At 47.6% G+C, this 17,990-nt stretch overlaps 1 protein-coding gene across 2 annotated transcripts in view; it reads left to right on the top strand.

The window, feature by feature from the left end:
* The window catches only part of URB1 (URB1 ribosome biogenesis homolog), a 73,623-nt gene that overhangs the window by 8,714 nt on the left and 46,919 nt on the right, over positions 1–17,990 (top strand). For both annotated transcript variants that reach the window (XM_047099686.1, XM_047099685.1), the window contains exons 5-10: positions 2,476–2,572; positions 4,795–4,880; positions 6,256–6,381; positions 10,629–10,753; positions 14,761–14,956; positions 16,221–16,358. In XM_047099686.1, coding sequence (XP_046955642.1) covers positions 2,476–2,572; positions 4,795–4,880; positions 6,256–6,381; positions 10,629–10,753; positions 14,761–14,956; positions 16,221–16,358 — 768 coding nt within the window. The remainder of the gene's footprint in view (positions 1–2,475; positions 2,573–4,794; positions 4,881–6,255; positions 6,382–10,628; positions 10,754–14,760; positions 14,957–16,220; positions 16,359–17,990) is intronic.

Genomic DNA, 17,990 nt, shown 5'->3' with positions numbered 1-17,990 from the left:
GGTGATCTTGGTGTGTTCACAGTCAGGGGTCTGAAATTGGGGGCTGGCTGGGATATGCGAGATGGAGGCCAGGAGGTGAGGACCCACTTGCGTATCAGTTCAAAATTCATTGCTGGGGGGACCCTTGAGGGGATCTAGTCCAGCTTCTGTGTACAAGCAGGATGGAAGGATCCAGAGTGGCACATAACTGCAACCGACCTTCCAGGGCCCTGACTCCCAGTACTTAAGTGGGCACCCCCCCCCACCCCCCCAAACTTGCAGAACCTTTCCAGCCAGCCAGCTAGCAGTACCTCACTGAACCTTACCAGGCAAGTTTTGGCATCTCTCCAGCATTCTTGCGGAACACGAGGCACACGTGGGTCGAGATAACAAGTTACCTGTGCTTGAGTTAGTTGATGTGTTTCTTTTAACGAGGCATCTAGATAATTCGGGAGCGGTGGCTCCTTTAAGCTTCCTGAGGACAGGGATGGTATCTTAGTCGTCTTTGAGTCGTCTCTCAGCCCGAGATTATGGCGTCTTGAATATAACTGCTGTTTGCACACCACTGAATTGTTGTGTTTTGAAGGCACTAAAGCGTTGCAGGTACGCTGAGGAAAAGCAGCTCACTTTCAAGACCTTAGTGACCGTGGTACCCAAACTCTGTCTTGTGAGGAGGCCCACAGAGTCGTCCCCGGAATGGGGAGCATAGTTTTGAGCGCTTAGTGTATTTGGAATAAACCAGGATCGGTCTGAGAGGGTCTTGCTGAAATGCCGTGGGGCACGGATGGAAGTGGAGACCCAGTGAGGACAGCGAATGTGCAAGGCCTCCGTCTGGATGTTGCAGGGTAGGGGTCTGATGGCCTTTCTTTTCTCCCCAAGAAACAGACACCCGACAAAACAAGACAGAATTAATTCAGTTCTCATGTAGAGGCCTAGGTGGTTCCAAGTGCGATCCTTGCAGATTGAGAAAAAGCAAGATGAAAATGCCGTGGCAGCTCGGAGAAGAAAGCACTTGTCCAGTCAGACGTAAAGTCGAGCACGAGGCAGTATGTTTGTACAATTATTTCCTGTTTTCCAGTTCCAGTACGTACTCACTTAGTAGCTGCATGTCCTTGAGTGAGTTTTTAAAGCCTGTTTCCTCATCTGTAAAATGGGCGTAGAAGGCGTCTCCACCTCAAGTTCAGAGGAGTAAATGAAGTAACAGATGTGCAGCTTTTGACTTAGTGTCTGGTGTAGTGAATGCTCAGTAAATGACATTCGCCGCCTCCTCCTCCTCCTCCTCACCCTCACCACCACCCTGCCACTACCAAATGGAACGGAACCATCTGGAGGGCAGACTTCTTAATCTTTCCGGGCATTCAGGGAACTAATTCTCTGTGGCATTAACTTATTTCTTGGCAACCAATCAGGGTATCTTTGGAATAACTCAAGTAGGGAGGAGGTGACAGTTGAAGGAGTGGAGGATCCCAGCGTATGAGCTGCTGCTGGTACAGCCGGTGAGCGTTCCACATGACTCCTGGCGTGTGAACCCGATGAGGAGACATGCGTGTGTCTTAAAATTACTGGGAGGGAAAGCTGATCAGATGGCCCCCGCGACTTCCCCTGAAGTGTTGGCTACTGGTCATGGCCTGTGGGCCTCCTCGGGGACGCCCTCTGTCTTGGGTCGCGGCTGACACTGTCTTGGGTGGTGGCAGAATAGTGCAGATGTCAGTCCCAGGAAGGCCACGCAGGGTTGGTAACAGGACAGCGTCTGGGCCGCGGTGTCTGGTGTGAATTTATAATACCTGATGAAACCCAGACAGCACCTCATTGGTGTCAGCAAAAGCAGAACCAGTCTTTCCATTGGCTTTGGATTTTCAAAAATGCGTATATTATTTCATTGGAAAGTGAAGTAGATGGTGTCTGGACAGGCTGGGAATCTTCTGCTCCATACCAAAGTGGTCCAGACACCCAATGACTGGGTGTCTACGTTATGACTGGGAAGGGGACTCAGCCAAACTTTACCCATGCTTCTCTATTTTTTTTTAATTTTTTTATTAAAAAAGATTTTTTTTTTTTTAAATCTTTATTTTTTGAGAGAGAGACAGTGTGTGAGCTGGGGAGGAGCAGAGAGAGATGGGAGACGCAGAATTCGAAGCAGGCTCCAGGCTCTAAGCTGTCAGCACAGAGCCTGACGTGGGGCTCAAACTCACAACCTGTGAGATCACGACCTGAGCTGAAATCAGACGCTTAACCGACTGAGCCACCCAGGTGCCCCTACCCATTCTTTTCTATTTAGAAACAGCTTGAAAGACAAGGAAAAGTAGAGCAGAAGATTGAGGGAGAAGAGCAGAGAAAAGGTTCCATGTTCCCATAGAGACATGACCATTGTTTTAGACTTTGAGCCTTCTGACGGCACAAGCCCCAAGGCCTCTGTGCCATTGGGACGGGAGGGGCGTGCGTGCCGCCAAGTCCCTGCTTCCTGCACGTGACACGTGGTCTTCTTCTCCCCCCCAGGGTGTGCACGACGTCCGGCTGGCCTACATTCAGTTCGCCCTCTCCTTTCTGATCGCCGGTGATGACAGCACGATAGCACAGGTTCTGGAGTTGAAAGGTAGGTGCGCCTCTTTGTCTCGTAGCAAAGCCTGGTGGCGATTATGTTTTGGAAAATCTGCTGCAAAACATTTTTCCAGGTTGAGCAGTCTGCAACCTTTACGGCCGCTGCACACACTAGAATGGAGGACGCGTGTGCGGCGAAGCCGCGGTCAGTGCGGTTTTGATGTCGCTCGTGAGCACCGACAGAGGCATTCCTGTCATGCTACCTGGAATGCTGGGCGACGTGCTGACAAAGGAGAGATGCAAACTTGAGAGACCCGTACGAACAAAGGAGGCTCTGTGGCTCCAGAACATGCACAGATACGTAGCCCTGGCTGCCCGGCCCTCCTTAGTAATTGGCTTCGGAAAACTAAAGTTTAGTTACTTCGGTGGCCTTGCTGAGTGTTACCAGAATATCGGTAATGGAGCTTCAGAGAAGTCTAGCTGGACCACCTTCTGGTGGCTGTGGCCGAGAGCCTGTTCGGGCCGCTTGCTTCTCATCGAGAGATTGAGTAAGACGGAGAACGATGGCGCTAGAAGGCACTTCGCACGTAGCAGGTGTTCGGTGTGATACCAGGCTCTGTGCGCAGGTTCCACGTCCTTGCCAGAGCTCTGGGAGTCAGAGGAACAGCACGGTGCCTGTGGCCCGGGGTGGCCGAGTCTCCAGTCCTTCTCTCACCTCCCCCAGGGTGGGAGCCCCGACCTCTCTCTGGACAACAGCCAGCGACCGTTTAAGAACAGGGTGGTGGGTGCCGGTCGCTCCATACAGTGTCAGCCCTGGTCCATGCAGGTAGCCCCATTGATGGGGGAGGCGGTGCCACGGAGGAGACCCCTTCGTAGCACGGTGCAGCAGACAGGCCTTAACTGCTGTGGCCGCTCCTGTGTGAGGTCTGCTGCTGCTGCTCCCAGGGCTAGGGTTCTTCCGAATTCCCGTGGTCGTCTGCGCCGTCCGGCCTTTATTAAAGGACGGAGGTTTGGGGTTACTCATGTGCGCTGCTGATGGGGCAGGGTTGTACTTCAGTTAATGTTTTTGCAGGGCGCTTTGCAAAACTTGAAAAATGCGTCGAAACTTTAAAAATGTGTGATCCAGCAGCCATTCCACGTCTGGCCATTTATCCTAAGGGTAGAATTAATGATGTGAGTAGAGGTTTTCTTAGTGGATAATTTTTTCATGTTCGCTGAAAATTGGACTCCTCCTAACTGTTGACCGTCAAGGGATTGATTGCACAAACAGGACTAATCGTAAGGTGGAACGCAGCTGTTAGAAATGACGTAGAAATATGCTTCCCGATGTCAGCCTTTTAAACAACATATGATCGGGTGTAGACTCAGTTATAAAACTCTAGTATCCCATTTTACTGAAAGATACATTTAACGGAATATGGATATATCAGGTTAGCGGTTAACTAGTTACCTCTGGGTAGTGGAATTATGTTTGCTTTCAGATTTCATCCTTTTGGTTTGTTTGGTATTTTCTGATTTTTCTTCTTTTGAGAATGAATTTCCTTTGTAGAAAATATGTGTGTGCCCTTTGAGCACCTCTGGAGCAAGCAAAATTCTAATTGCTTTGATGTTTCTGCCCAGTGTCACCATTACGTTAGTCATGATACGGCATCGAGCTGTGGTAGCTGATTCCTTGGAGATCAAAAGCATGAAAAGAAAGCAAACACATCATCCCAAATTCTACCACAGTTAACAAAATGATTTAAAATATAAATCTGGGGGCGCCTGGGTGGCTCAGTCGGTTGAGTGTCCGACTCTTGATTTCGTCTCCGTTGAAGACGGATCGAGTTCTACATCTGGCTCCGTGCTGAGCACGGGGTCTCCTTAAGATTCTCTTTCCCTCATTCCCTCTGCCCCTCTCCCTGCTAGCCCTGTCACCAAAAAAACATATATAGATAAAGATATAGGTATCAGCAAATCTAAGCAAAGAGAGAAATTCCGCAAAATTGTACGTACATTCTCTGTCAAATAGTCAGTATGAAGGACAGTAAAACAGAACTACTGAACCTCTTTAATGGCTCTGTCATTGTTTTACCTTTAGATATTGATTTCCCATGTCATGAAGTGGTTTATTCCTACTGTGAACATGTGTAATCGAAAACGGCAAAACCTTCAAAAAATAAAAAAGGGAGCGAATGGCATTGTTTGCTGTGCCACTTTATGAAGTCATTTGTTCTCTCATCTGCTCTCGTGTTCAAAATATTTTTGAGTTTAATGCTTTGAACCTTTTCCTTTCAGAATTTATTCCTTGCATTTTTAGCTCGGGCATAAAGGAAGACAGGATTTCTACCGTCAATATTTTGTTATCCACGCTGAAAACAAAGGTACGTGTTTGGTACTCAGTGGTGTTCTGTGGTTTGTCTTCTCCAGGGTGTGACAGGACCCTAGAGCTACAATGTCTTAGGGCGCACAGGCTGTGGGATGGCAAACTGTTCCTTCGGGCTGCAGTTTTATCACCCCAGGAGACACGCTGTTGCTCGCCCTTTCACGGGGAGCCACAGGGATAATTGGGAGCTGTAAGTTATGGCTGTTTTCATTTACACACCCGGCAGAATGTGACTTTGTATCGCCTTATATATTCTGCCTTTTACAAGCATCTTGTAGAAACTTTAAAACTGGCTGAACGAATCACTGACTTTAATACAGAAGCAACTTAAACGCTCAGTTAGAAAAACTCTATGACTCTGCCAACACAAAAAGTCGTTAAAAGCCATGAACTGGCAGTCCATATAAAAATGGCTGATTAGCATAGTATTTAAAACTGTGGTTCTCAGCTGGGGGTGGTTTTGCCCCCTCCACTGTAGACATTTGGCAGTGTTGGAAACATTTCTGGTTGTCATAACCGGGGAAGTAACAACTGGCACCCAGTGGGTAGAGACCAGGCCCAGCGTCCTGCCCGCACAGGTCCGTCCCCTGCAGCAGTTATTTGGGCCAGAATGTCAGTGGTGCTGAGAAGCCCTGATTTAAAGTAACACAGGTCATGAGGTACAGGTTTTTTTCACCAACCAAATTAGCACTGACCTTTTAAAACAATGCCGTTCGGTGCTGGCAAAAGTACCTTTGAGTCGGGTGCTTTTGTGGAGGCAGTGTTCTAGCAGGTCTGGCGGTGTGCGTTAGAGGTCTTCAACATGTTCCCAGACTTGGGAACCTCAGAACCACCCAGGACACCCTGGGAGGCACTGGGAGTGGGTTTGAGGGGAGCTGAGGCCTTGTGCCACAATTCTGAGTGCATAATCAGGGACGCAGGCAGGACTCGGTGCAAGGAAGCAGACGACAGAGTGCAAACAACCTCACTTCGCACCCCTGGGGAACGGTGACATAAATTATGGTCGCTAGAACGATAGCCTTCCAAAGTGGTGTTCTAAAGGAGTTTTTAATAATGTGGGAAAAGTTCATACTATTTAAAAGTAGGCAGAAAACTATATATAATCTCACAGAGACAAAAACAAAACAAAACACAACAGTGATACACATACATCTTCTGTGTTGCGGGATGGAGGGATGAAAGGAAGTATACCAGATGCTAACTGTATCCTAGGACGGTTCAGATACCGATGAATTTGTATTTCTCTTTATGTTTTTCCTTTTTCTGGTCAAATATTTTGCCATGGGCCCACAGGATTTTGGTAATGATGAAAAACAATACACACTGTTGTGAAAATCGAGCTCCTTGAAATTCATGTGTTTTATTGTTTTCAGGTAGTTCACAATAAAAATATCACAAAAACCCAGAAGGTGCGTTTCTTTACGGGGCAGTTGTTGAACCATATAGCAGCTCTCTACAGCTGGAATGGGATTGTTGACGTGAACCTGGAACATGGCAAGGTACAGTCCTGTTGGGTTTGAGTTGACCTCACTGTTAGTGTGTGAGCCTCACAGCTGGAGACTGGGGAACGTACCCCCTAAAGTCCCTCCATTCGATCTGTTTCTCTTGGCTCGTGGTTATATTGATTCTCCGCTTAGATGAAATATGATCTTTTTAAAGTTTTTTTTTTTTTTTTTTTATAAGATTGTTTCTATTCTCTGAGGTATTTTGATATTAGACTTTTTTTTTCTCCCTTGAAGGGAAAACCGTTACTCCTTTTAGCTGAGTGACATGCTGGTTTTCCCTGCTGGGCTTGCCCAGTAGACGCATAGTATTGACCTAGGCTCTCTCCTCCTCTCATTTACCTCTTCTTTTCCTTCTTTCCATCCTGTTCATACCAGCTCTTAGAGTTTCAAGGCCCGTTGCTTTTACTTCCAAGTGTCTAGGAAAACCCCAATTTCCTCACCTACTGACATGTGTAATTTATTTTGTAATAGTTCCTCAAACGTTGAATTCCTTTCAAGTTGACCCAAGGCCAGTGTACATTTTAATCCTCATTTTGATTTTCTTCATGGTGTTTCGGAACATGGACTTGGCCAGAGTAGTGAAGGCTCAGACTTCCTGTGAACTTTATAGTAATTTACCTCTCAAGAGCCCTGTGTTTTACGTCCTTTTATCTTTGTGACTGGCCTGTGTCCTCTTGTTTTGAACATGTTTTGTATGCCCTATTATCAGGAAGCCTCGGGGGCTTAATAAAAAGACTCCCAAATGTGGAATTTTATTCAAAAGACCAAGAGAAATTAAGTCATTCTTAAGCTTGTTTAAAACTACAGGTTTAAACTTGCCCCTCTTAAGAGTATTTTTTAATCTTTTTTTTTAATGTGTCTGCTTTATAGGTGAGGACATTCAAATTCAGGGAGGTCAGTAATGCTCTCACTACTGGTTACATTCTGGTGTCCAGCCAGAAGCTGTCCAGGAGCCTGTTAAGAGTTGCCTCATTAGAATAAAAAATGTTCCTACCACGTGGAACATTCCAGGGGATTTTGGAGCCCTGTGTGAGAATTGGTGTTACCCCCATCACACAAGAAATTACCGGGGTTCTAGGGGCTCTCCACCAGGAGCTGGGGTTGAAGACCAAATACAGTTGACCCCTGAACTATGCAGGGGCTGGGAGGGCCAACCCCCATGCAGTCAAAATCCGTGTATAACTTTTAACTCCCCAGAATCTTAACTACTGGGGCACCTGGGTGGCTCAGTAGTTAAGCACCCAACTCTTGATTTCAGCTTGGTTATGATCTGGTGTTCATGAGTTCGAGCCCTGCTTCGGACTCTGTGCTGATAGTGCAGAGGCTGCTTGGGATATTCAGTCTCCCCCTCTCTCTGTCTCTCTCTCTCTCAAAAAATAAATAAATACACATTAAAAAAGAAAAAAACACTTGGGGTGCCTGGGTGACTCAGTCAGTTAAGCATTCGACTTCAGCTCAGGTTATAATCTCACAGTTGGTGGGTTTGAGCCCCGTGTCGGGCTCTGTGCTGATAGTTCAGAAACCTGGAGTCTGCTTTGGAGCCTGTGTCTCCCTCTCTCTCTCTCTGCCACTCCCCTGCTCGCTATCTGTCTTTCTGTCTCAAAATAAATAAACATTAAGAAAAAAAAATTTTTTTAACTCTACTAATAGCCTACTGTTGACTGGCAGACTTATGCGTAGCAAAAACAGTCAATGAACACATATTTTGTATGTCATATGTATTGTAAACTGTATCCTTACAATAACGTAAGCTGGAGAAAAGTAAATGTTATTAAAGAAATCATAAGAGAACACATTTATAGTACTGTACTGCATTCATGGGGAAAAAAAGTACACATAAGCACATCTGTGCAGTTCAAACCTGTGTTGTTCAAAGGTCAGCTGTATTTCTTTTTTTTTTTTTTAATATATGAAATTTATTGTCAAATTGGTTTCCATACAACACCCAGTGCTCATCCCAAAAGATGCCCTCTTCAATGCCCATCACCTACCCTTCCCTCCCTCCCACCCTCCCATCAACCCTCAGTTTGTTCTCAGTTTTTAAGAGTCTCTTATGCTTTGGCTCTCTCCCACTCTAACCTCTTTTTTTTTCCTTCCCCTCCACCATGGGTTTCTGTTAAGTTTCTCAGGATCCACATAAGAGTGAAACCATATGGTATCTGTCTTTCTCTGTATGGCTTATTTCACTTAGCACCACACTCTCCAGTTCCATCCACGTTGCTACAAAGGGCCATATTTCATTCTTTCTCATTGCCACGTAGTATTCCATTGTGTATATATACCACAATTTCTTTATCCATTCATCAGTTGATGGACATTTAGGCTCTTTCCACAATTTGGCTATTGTTGAGAGTGCTACTATGAACATTGGGGTACAAGTGCCCCTATGCATCAGTACTCCTGTATCCCTTGGGTGAATTCCTAGCAGTGCTACTGCTGGGTCATAGGGTAAGTCTATTTTTAATTTTTTGAGGAACCTCCACACTGTTTTCCAGAGTGGCTGCACCAGTTTGCATTCCCACCCAACAGTGCAAGAGGGTTCCCCTTTCTCCACATCCTCTCCAGCATCTATAGTCTCCTGATTTGTTCATTTTAGCCACTCTGACTGGCGTGAGGTGGTATCTCAGGGTGGCTTTGATTTGTATTTCCCTGATGAGGAGTGACGTTGAGCATCTTTTCATGTGCCTGTTGGCCATCTGGATGTCGTCTTTAGAGAAGTGTCTATTCATGTTTTCTGCCCATTTCTTCACTGGATTATTTTTTGGGTGTGGAGTTTGGTGAGCTCTTTATAGATTTTGGATACTAGCCCTTTGTCCGATACGTCATTTGCAAATATCTTTTCCCATTCCGTTGGTTGCCTTTTAGTTTTGTTGAGTGTTTCCTTTGTTGTGCAGAAGCTTTTTATCTTCACGAGGTACCAATAGTTCATTTTTGCTTTTAATTCCCTTGCCTTTGGGGATGTATCAAGTAAGAAATTGCTACGGCTGAGGTCAGAGAGGTCTTTTCCTGCTTTCTCCTCTAGTGTTTTGATGGTTTCCTGTCTCACATTCAGGTCCTTTATCCATTTTGAGTTTATTTTTGTGAATGGTGTGAGAAAGTGGTCTAGTTTCAATCTTCTGCATGTTGCTGTCCAGTTCTCCCAGCACCATTTGTTAAAGAGACTGTCTTTTTTCTGTTGGATATTCTTTCCTGCTTTGTCAAAGATGAGTTGGCCATACTTTTGTGGGTCTAGTTCTGGGGTTTCTATTCTATTCCATTGGTCTATGTGTCTGTTTTTGTGCCGTGTATTTATTTCTTATATCACAATATCAGTCACAACGCAAAAGCAAATAGAAGCTTAGGAAAATGATTTTCTAATTGAAGTGTATGCTGTAAAGAGAGACTCTATTTTTTTTTTTTTAATTCATTTCTGAGAGACAGTGAGAGAGCACATGCACTTGCGTAAGTGGAGGAAGGGGCAGAGAGAGAGGGAGACACAGAATCCAAAGCAGGCTCCAGGCTCTGAGCTGTCAGCACAGAGCCCGATGTGGGCCTCACACCCACAAACCGTGAGATCTTCACCTGAGCCAAAGTCAGATGCTTACCCGACTGAACCACCCAGGTGCCCCAAGAGAGATTCTTTAATGATGGGGGTACGGATACTGATCTGCTCCGTATTTGCTAACGCAGTGGGGAGTTCCACTATGTGATCCATGGTTTGCCCTTACATAAAATGGTGTAATCATCTCTACCCTGCCAGAGTCATAGGCCTACCATAAAAATTAAATGAGAACCCTTACTGTGGAGTGCTTGGAAACAATGAGACATGACTTAAAGTGTCCCCTTATCTGTTGTTTCTTGTTCCAGCAACTCCTTGTTTGTTCAATGTTAAGAATAAATATTTTCTTTTTAAATTCAGCGTATTTAAACTAAAACAAAAACAGTTCACCCATTTTTTTCCACTCCCCCCCAACCTCTACCTCTGGCAACCACCAGTCTCTTCTCTGTATCTATGAGCTTTTTTTTTTTTTTTTTTTAATTTATTACTCAGTTTCTTCTTTTTATATTCCACATATGAGAGTATTTTTGTCTTGTCTTGATTGGTGTTTCTGTTCTTTGGGGTTTTTTTTGAATGATACCAAGCATGTAAGATGTTTTCTAAGTCATCATCAGGCACGTGGTATCGCCCAGTTTTTACTCTGTAGATGTTACCGAGGCTCATGAACTTGAGATTTTCATCGAATTTTAAAAAACTCTTGTAGACTTCTTCTGAGGACGCAGGGAAGATCCTGGTGAGGGAGCTTGTTCACACCTTCCTGATGGATCTTTGCTGTTCACTCAAGCATGGGATAAATTTTCACGACGCATCTTTCGGTACCGTCGGCAGGTAAAGTGGCACATTTGAGAAGCGCGGGCCTGTGTTCCGTCATGTACATGACTTCCAGCGGAAGTCTGTAGAATAACGGAATTGTGGTGGTTTACAACTAGAATTTTAGACATGACCTCACTCGTTACAGGGAAGAACATTTGGAAGCCCAGAGACTCCCTGCTCATCACGTGCCCTTAGGGCACAGGGCTCAGGGTAGTTGCTGACTTAGGCCCCCAGTAGGAGGTGTCTCACCCAGGGGGGTGCTGCGGGTTTCACTCAAGACTGTGGCGTCGGCTGGGTCCGAGGAAAGTCTTACGGCCACCTTGCCAGAGAGGGTAGGCCCCTTCACAGGCCGGAAGCGGGAGCCACCGCTCTCCCAGTTTTGCAGGTGAGGGAAATGGGCACAGAGAAGTTGGGTCACTCAGCGTGTGTCAGAGTTAGGGTTTACACCCAGGGAATCTGGGGGCCCCTGGCTGACTGACACTTGATTTCAGCTCAGTCATGATCTCACAGGGGACCAAGCCCCATGTTGTGCACTGAGCTAACAGTGCTGAGCCTGCTTGGGATTCTCTCCCTCCCTCCCTCCCTCTCTCTCTCTCTCTGCCTCCCTCCCCCTCCTCCTCCTCCACCTTCTTCCTCTACTCTCTCTCTTTCTCTCCCAAAATAAATAAACTTTAAACCCCGGGAATTTGGTTCCAAGTCTATCCTCGTAACAGCTAAATAGTCCTTCCTCTCCTCAAAGCTGCTGATGTGCTGGGTTTTCAAAATTTTGTTTCATGGTACACACTTATGGCAATGTTTCATCAGTAAGGAAACATAAAGTCCCTACCTGATGGTTTAGATGATATTCTTTTAGATTTTCTCTGTTAGTCTAACGGTAAACACATATCCATGTTACTATTTTTAATAACCAAAATACTCTAATGTTAGATTTATCAACCTGCTTTTCTTCCCCCCGATGGTAAAAATATTGGGTATATTTTCTGTTCATTGTGAATACCTTCATTTTTAAAAATTTTTTTATTTTACCTCTGTGGCGCTTTTATCATAAGGATCTGGATGGTTTGGTTTAGTTTCTACCAGTTAGGAAATGACTGATTCCTTCAGAATGGGATAACACCTGTGGAAATTTTTCTCCCTGCTTGTGACTTGTTTTGATTCTGAGATTATTATGACTTAATTTGCCACATTATTTCTTTTTCTTTCAACTTTGTTTCAGCGATACTGTAACTTTGCTCTCATCAGGGAAAACAAGCTCACCTTCCTGGTAACATGTAACAGCAGACTTTTATCGTCTAGTATGATGTAACACCATGCTTAAAACACATTTTTTCCCCCTAAGTAAGACCCATAAAATAGGTCATTTGATGAGTGTATTTGAATCAGCTTGTGGGTGTGGGTCTGTTCGAATAAGCTGTGGTTTATGTCAGTTTTTGAAGCCAGGGACAAAAGACAAATGTTTGCGCTTAGGGGAGAGGAAGGGAATTTTGTTTGTGGGGGCGTTAATGGAAAGTTTTGAGAAAATCGACATGTGCGGTTCCCCAGCGGAGGTGAAGCTTGCTCCTTCCCTCCCTCCATTCAGGTGTCTGTGCACATGTCACTATATCCAGGAGGCCTTCCCCAGCAGCCCTTTTCTGAAATAGCCCTTCCACTGTCCCTGTCCTTTTGCCTTGCTCTTGACTATGACTTGCCACCACCTTGCACATTTATCTATTTGCTTGGTCATTATGTGATAGATGAGAACCAATGTGAACAGAGGCTGGTCTGTTTGCGATCCCCAGTGTCTAGGACAGTGCCGGGCACCCAGTGGGTGTGTGAAAGCCAGGGATTATAGTTGGTAAACTTCTTCTCTAAGGGAAGAAGTAAGTATTGGAGGCGTGGTGTGCGGTCTGTATTGTGACCTCTCAGCTGTGACATTGTAGTGCCGGAGCAGACATGGACATAAACAAATGGGTGTAACTGTGTTCCGATAAAGCTTTATTTACGAAGATAGATAGTGGGCCACAGTTTGCCAACCCCTGGTGTGGAGGTTAAGAGAACAAATTCTGGGGTCAGCTCTGAGACCTTGACAAGTCCTACTGCTCTCTGCCTCTGTTGCCTCATCTGTAAAATGGAAATAAAGTTGGCATCCACTTCAGGGGGAAGTAGAGCGTGGGAACTGCCTAGAGCAGTGCCCGGCCCACGTTGCACGCTGTGGAAATATGTTACTTTATTGCATTGTCCGTTAAAATAACGTGGATGTTTATAGTATTTTTGGTGTACTTTGTAGTATTCAACGTGTTTGTTTGACAGCAAAAACTGTTTTGTTCGTGAAATTTTCATATTAGGAATTTTAAACTTTTTTTTTAAGTTTATTTATTTTGAATAGAGACAGAGCACGAGCAGAGGAGGGGCAGAGAGAGAGAGAGAGACAGACAGACAGACAGACAGACAGACAGACTCCTAAGCAGGCTCCACACAGTCAGTACAGAGCCCAGTCGGGCCTCAAACCCGTGAGACCAGGAGATCATGACCTGAGCTGAAACCAAGAGTTGATTGCTCAACCGACTGAGTCACCCCAGGCGCCCCAAGAATTTTAAGTTTTTGAAAAGATAGCTTTCTGATCAAAATTCCACTCTAATTCAATTTTTGAAAAATGTTTTATTGTAGGTAAAGCTGTCATAATGCATCTTAATTTTAGTCAATTCATAAGGGGACACAGAACAGTGAGGATTCTGGAAGCCGTCAACGTGGCATGCTAGTGATACATTCTGAGATGTTTTGGATTTCGTGACTTCCCGGGAACAGGCAGCTCTGAAAAGTCATCCTCCCTTAGAAGGATCTGGGGGTAACCCTAGAGTACCGTGGGCTTGGCTGTGTAGATCCTGGGCTAGCTCCTTCCTTTACGCAAGATTTAATGTCTACAGGTTTTCCTGATTCTTATTTTTATGATCTTTTGAAAACTGCTCACTTAGGGACAAGTTTTGAGTATTTTCATACAGTAGATTTTTTTTTTTCTACGTTAGCTTCTTGCAGCAGCTCAGTGAAGGCATAGGAATTTGAAATACGTTAGAAACGGAGGAGGCAGAAAACCTGTGGAAAGACTTGGAGCCATTTTGCCGAGTTTTAGAAATAATTTATGGCACTGTGGACTGTGGGGCAGTTCATTCGCCCTTCACGTAAAAATCTTTTCAAAAGTTAAATGCATTCTCTGTTTTTTTATACCTAATGCTTACACGTCTATTTATTTACATACATGCCTTTTCGTGTGCGGTTGGAGGAAAGAGGTCAGGAAAATCCCACGGGGAAATTAGGGGAGTGGATTCCTCCCTGCAGGTTTGGCCCTTTCTTTACATTAGCCTTGACTTCTGGGTAGACTGGTAGGTGGCCAGGGTGGAGACAGAGAGTGGGTTTCTTCCTTCTCTTTAAAAGTCAAACGGAGGCGTGCCTGGGTGGCTCAGTCTGTTGAGTGTCAGACCCTTGATTTCAGCTCAGGTCATGATCTCAGGGTCGTGGAATCAAGCCCCGTGTTAGCCCGGTGCTCAGCATAGAGCCTGCTTGGGTCTCTCTCTCTCTCTCTCTCTCTCTCTCTCTCTCTCTCTCTCCCCCTCTCTCCCTCTCTCCCTCTCTCCCTTCTGCCCCTACCCCCCGCCCCCCAAATAAATAAAAGTCAGATGGAACTCAAGGGAGGGAAGGAGAGGTTGGAGACAGGAAAGGAGAGACTTTTTCAGCTACTCAGAAATAGAGGAGAGAGATTCAAGCCCTTTCTTGGGGAGCTGGAACCCTGCAGGCCATGAAAACACCCCACTTAGTGTCACGAGGGAAATTCAAAGGTGAAATTTGCCGGTTGCCGTGTTTCAACTGTGTTTCCTGAGGGCGATTTCGAGGAGCTGCCGCTCTGACCCTGAGCGCTCAGTTTAAGTTTATTTATTTTGAATAGAGGCTTGTTTTTATTCTGAGATTATTATGAATGAATCATGAATTATGAATTATCTCAGTGTGCTGTGGAAATTCCCTGCCAACCCTTGTCTCTCTCTCTCTGGCAGAGGCGGGAACCTGACCCTCCTGCACTTCCTGTTGGGTTTGAAAACTGCAGCAGACGACGAGCTGGTGGCCGAGCTGGTGGTGAACATCCTCAAAGTGTGCCCGGACTTGCTGAACAAGTACTTCAAGGAAGTAACATTTTCCTTTCTGCCCAGAGCGAAGTCCACTTGGTCAAATAACATCAAACTGCTGAACAAGGTGAAACCCCCGGGGCTCTGGCCTGTGTCAGGGGCCGGGAGAGGGAGAGGGGGAGTGACAAGCCGACTGACTGCAGGAAGGACGGAGAACTCGTCCAGCCATTCTGCAGGGGCGACGTCAGCTCACGTGGGGCTGGCGTCCCTGTCCTCTGAGGACATCCTGCTCTTCGCTGAGCAGAACTTCGAGGTGGACGCCTTTTGCATCTGTTAAGACAAATGCGTCTGCTTCGTCCAGATTTTGCTTAGAGGGAGATCTCGGTGAATTTTGGCACATTGAGGCTGACGTGAGCGAAAGGTGTGAAATGGAGAACCGTGTTTAAAGACCGCCGTCTTCAATACTTAGAACGACGTAGGACACGCTGTGAAACGATGCTGTGTCTGTCTGGGTGCCGGTGCGCGAATGTCCTCCTGATCAGAGTCCGCCCTCCTTCACCCACTGCCGCGGACGTGCCTGCTGCACGTTCTTTCGCAGCGCTGCCTGGCTCGGGGTGCGCTGTCCGACTCGAGGTCTGGTGGTGAAATAGCGAGGGTTGCGGTCTTGTGCCTCCGCTAGGCAGGCGCGGGTTATCTGCCAGACAAGCTCTCACCCACGCTGGCTTCGTTCTCCTTGAGCGCGTGCGGTCCCCATGTGGATCTTGGGGAGAGAAGGAGGCCGTTTGCCCCTTACGTTGGGGAGGGGGGCGGTTCGTGGCCACCCCCACCCCCGCTGGGGGCTGCTCTGGTTCCGCCCTCCCCCGGGGAGGGGTGGGGGGGGGCAGGTGCGCAGCCTTTGCTGGCCTGGGTGCGAGCCCTCGTGTCACTGCTTCCTAGCCGGGTGCCCCCGGGGGAAGTTACGGGATCTTACTGAGATCCAGCTTTGTCATCCACGAACGCTTTTTACTGTTAGTGTCCAAGGTCTCTACCCTAAAGGGTGGTCATGAAGTGTTAAAAAGATGACACAGTGTGTCAGGTGCCACAGCCGGTGAGTAGCGCGATTGTTACTTCCAGCGGTGACTTCGTCGCCATCAGAGGTTTTAAGAGGCTCCCCAGGCCGCAGGCAGAGCTCTGCTTTGAAGGTCACGGCCCTGTAGCAGGCAGGCTCGTGAGCTGACTTTTCTCTGACTAGTAGAGTTGGGGGTTGACCGTCCGGAGCCTGTTCCTTGGAAGTCCCCGGACGTCCGTCACTAGGACTGCTGCATTGGACTGGCTTCGCTGTGGGGTGCCTGCAGTTGGCCTGGTTTGCAACGGAACCTGTAGCAGCTCATGCTCTCGTCTCTTTGTCGTAGATCTATGAAGCCCAGCCAGACGTTTCCCGGGCCTTTCAGACCAGAGAGTTCATCCCCTTGCCTCGGCTCCTGGCAATGGTGATGGTGACCACCGTGCCCCTGGTGTGCAATAAGACGATGTTCACCCAGGCATTAAATGTAAGTGGTCACCTTTCTTCTAGAACTGTCTCCCGTTCACTGCACTGGCCATGCTGGGGATTGTTCCGAGAACGCCTGCCTGGATTCAGTGGCTGGTATTTTGTCAGTGAGCCTCAGGCTTTCCATGTTTCCACTCACCTGCACAAGGGCCCCTGGAGCCCAAGGCACGTTCCGGCCAGGGGATCTTCCTGCTCCAGCACAGCCAGGACCATGGACCCCTGCATGGCTCTGCGCTCGCCTGAGGGTGGGAGCCTGTTAGACTCAGAGGAAGGGAAGTGTGTTTGGCTACAGCCCAGTGTCACGTATGAAAGTGTTAGCTCAGGGTTTGTGGAAGGGGTAGGACTGAAATTTGCCTGGCAAATCCCGTCTCTTGTGATTTAAGTGAATGAGATTTCTGGGGAACATTTACTTTGAGGATGAGCTGTGTCGGGCATTTTGACAGGACATGTGCACGGAGAAGTGAAATTCCATATCGTTATTCGTGATGGCGGTCCCTGAGTCCCTCCAGAAGCCACCTTCTCAGGGACTCATGTGTCTCCCACCACAGCACCGTGGCCTCAAGCGAACGGCTGTGAGCTGTCGGCACACGTGGGTCCCGTGCCCTGCCAGCCCCTCCTAAACCCAGCTTCCTCAGCACTCAGCTGGGAAGGCCGAGTGTCCCCACGCTTCTAGCAGGCTGGGTTGTTGTGTGGACACAGCGGGACCAGGGTCAGCCAGGGTGGGCCGCACAGGCAGGAGGTGGCCCTGGCAGCGAGGGGGCGGTCAGCACAGAGTGGTGAGGACTCCCTAGGATATGCAGCCGGCTTCAGCATTGTTTTTAAAAATGTTTATTTTGAGAGAGAGAGGGAGAGCGTGTGAGCAGGGGAGGGCAGAGAGAGAGGGAGAGAGAGTCCCAAGCAGGCTCCACACTCAGCATGAAGCCCATTGTGGGGCTCGATCCCGTGACCGTGAGGTCGGGACCTGAGCTGAAATCAGAAGTCAGATGCTTAACCGGCTGAGCTACCCAGGTGCCCTGGGGCTCAGCATTTTCGGTGCCTGTCCAGGGTTTGTGCTGGCAGTGGGCTGTGGGCGAGGAGCAGGGAGGCCAGAACGAAAGGCCTTTTGTTCTGGTTGCCAAATCATAACAGTCAAAATTGGGACCCTGCTCGCTTGCCCATCTGTCTGGTGGGGGAGACAAAGTGTTTTATCTCAAGGGGCTTTCAGGGAAACAGCTGAAAGGCATGTGTCTAATGCAGTGCTACTTTAGCATACCGCACACGTACGAAATGAACCCCCCAGCTCGCTGGAACGCCGAGGGAATGGGGCGTTGTAGTTGTTAAACTGAAAGCCCATCGGGTAGCCGTTTTGTGTCTCCCTGCCCCTCACTCTGCTGTGGCCCAGCTGGCTCGCCCCAGCCCGCCCTGCCCCTGGGGTGCCCCTGGGCCTGAGTTGGTCGGGGCCGGGCCTGAGACGGCATCTCCCGGGGGTACCCTCGTTCTGGTGATTGCTCCGGTTCTTGAATTCTGTTCAACCTCTGCAGCGAGGGAGGATTCGGAAGTCTCCTGGCTCTCCTTATGAAGGTCCCTGAGCCCATGTTTGGGGGCTGCACGCTTCCCAAGCCTGGAGGTGGTTTTTCCTACTAAGTGTGTGGTG

The sequence above is a fragment of the Lynx rufus genome, unplaced genomic scaffold, assembly GCF_022079265.1.
Source record: "Lynx rufus isolate CCGP_SWC_20201006 ecotype Redwood Valley unplaced genomic scaffold, mLynRuf1.p SCAF_5, whole genome shotgun sequence".
NCBI lineage: Eukaryota > Metazoa > Chordata > Mammalia > Carnivora > Felidae > Lynx > Lynx rufus.
This window is presented reverse-complemented; position numbering and strand designations above follow the sequence as displayed.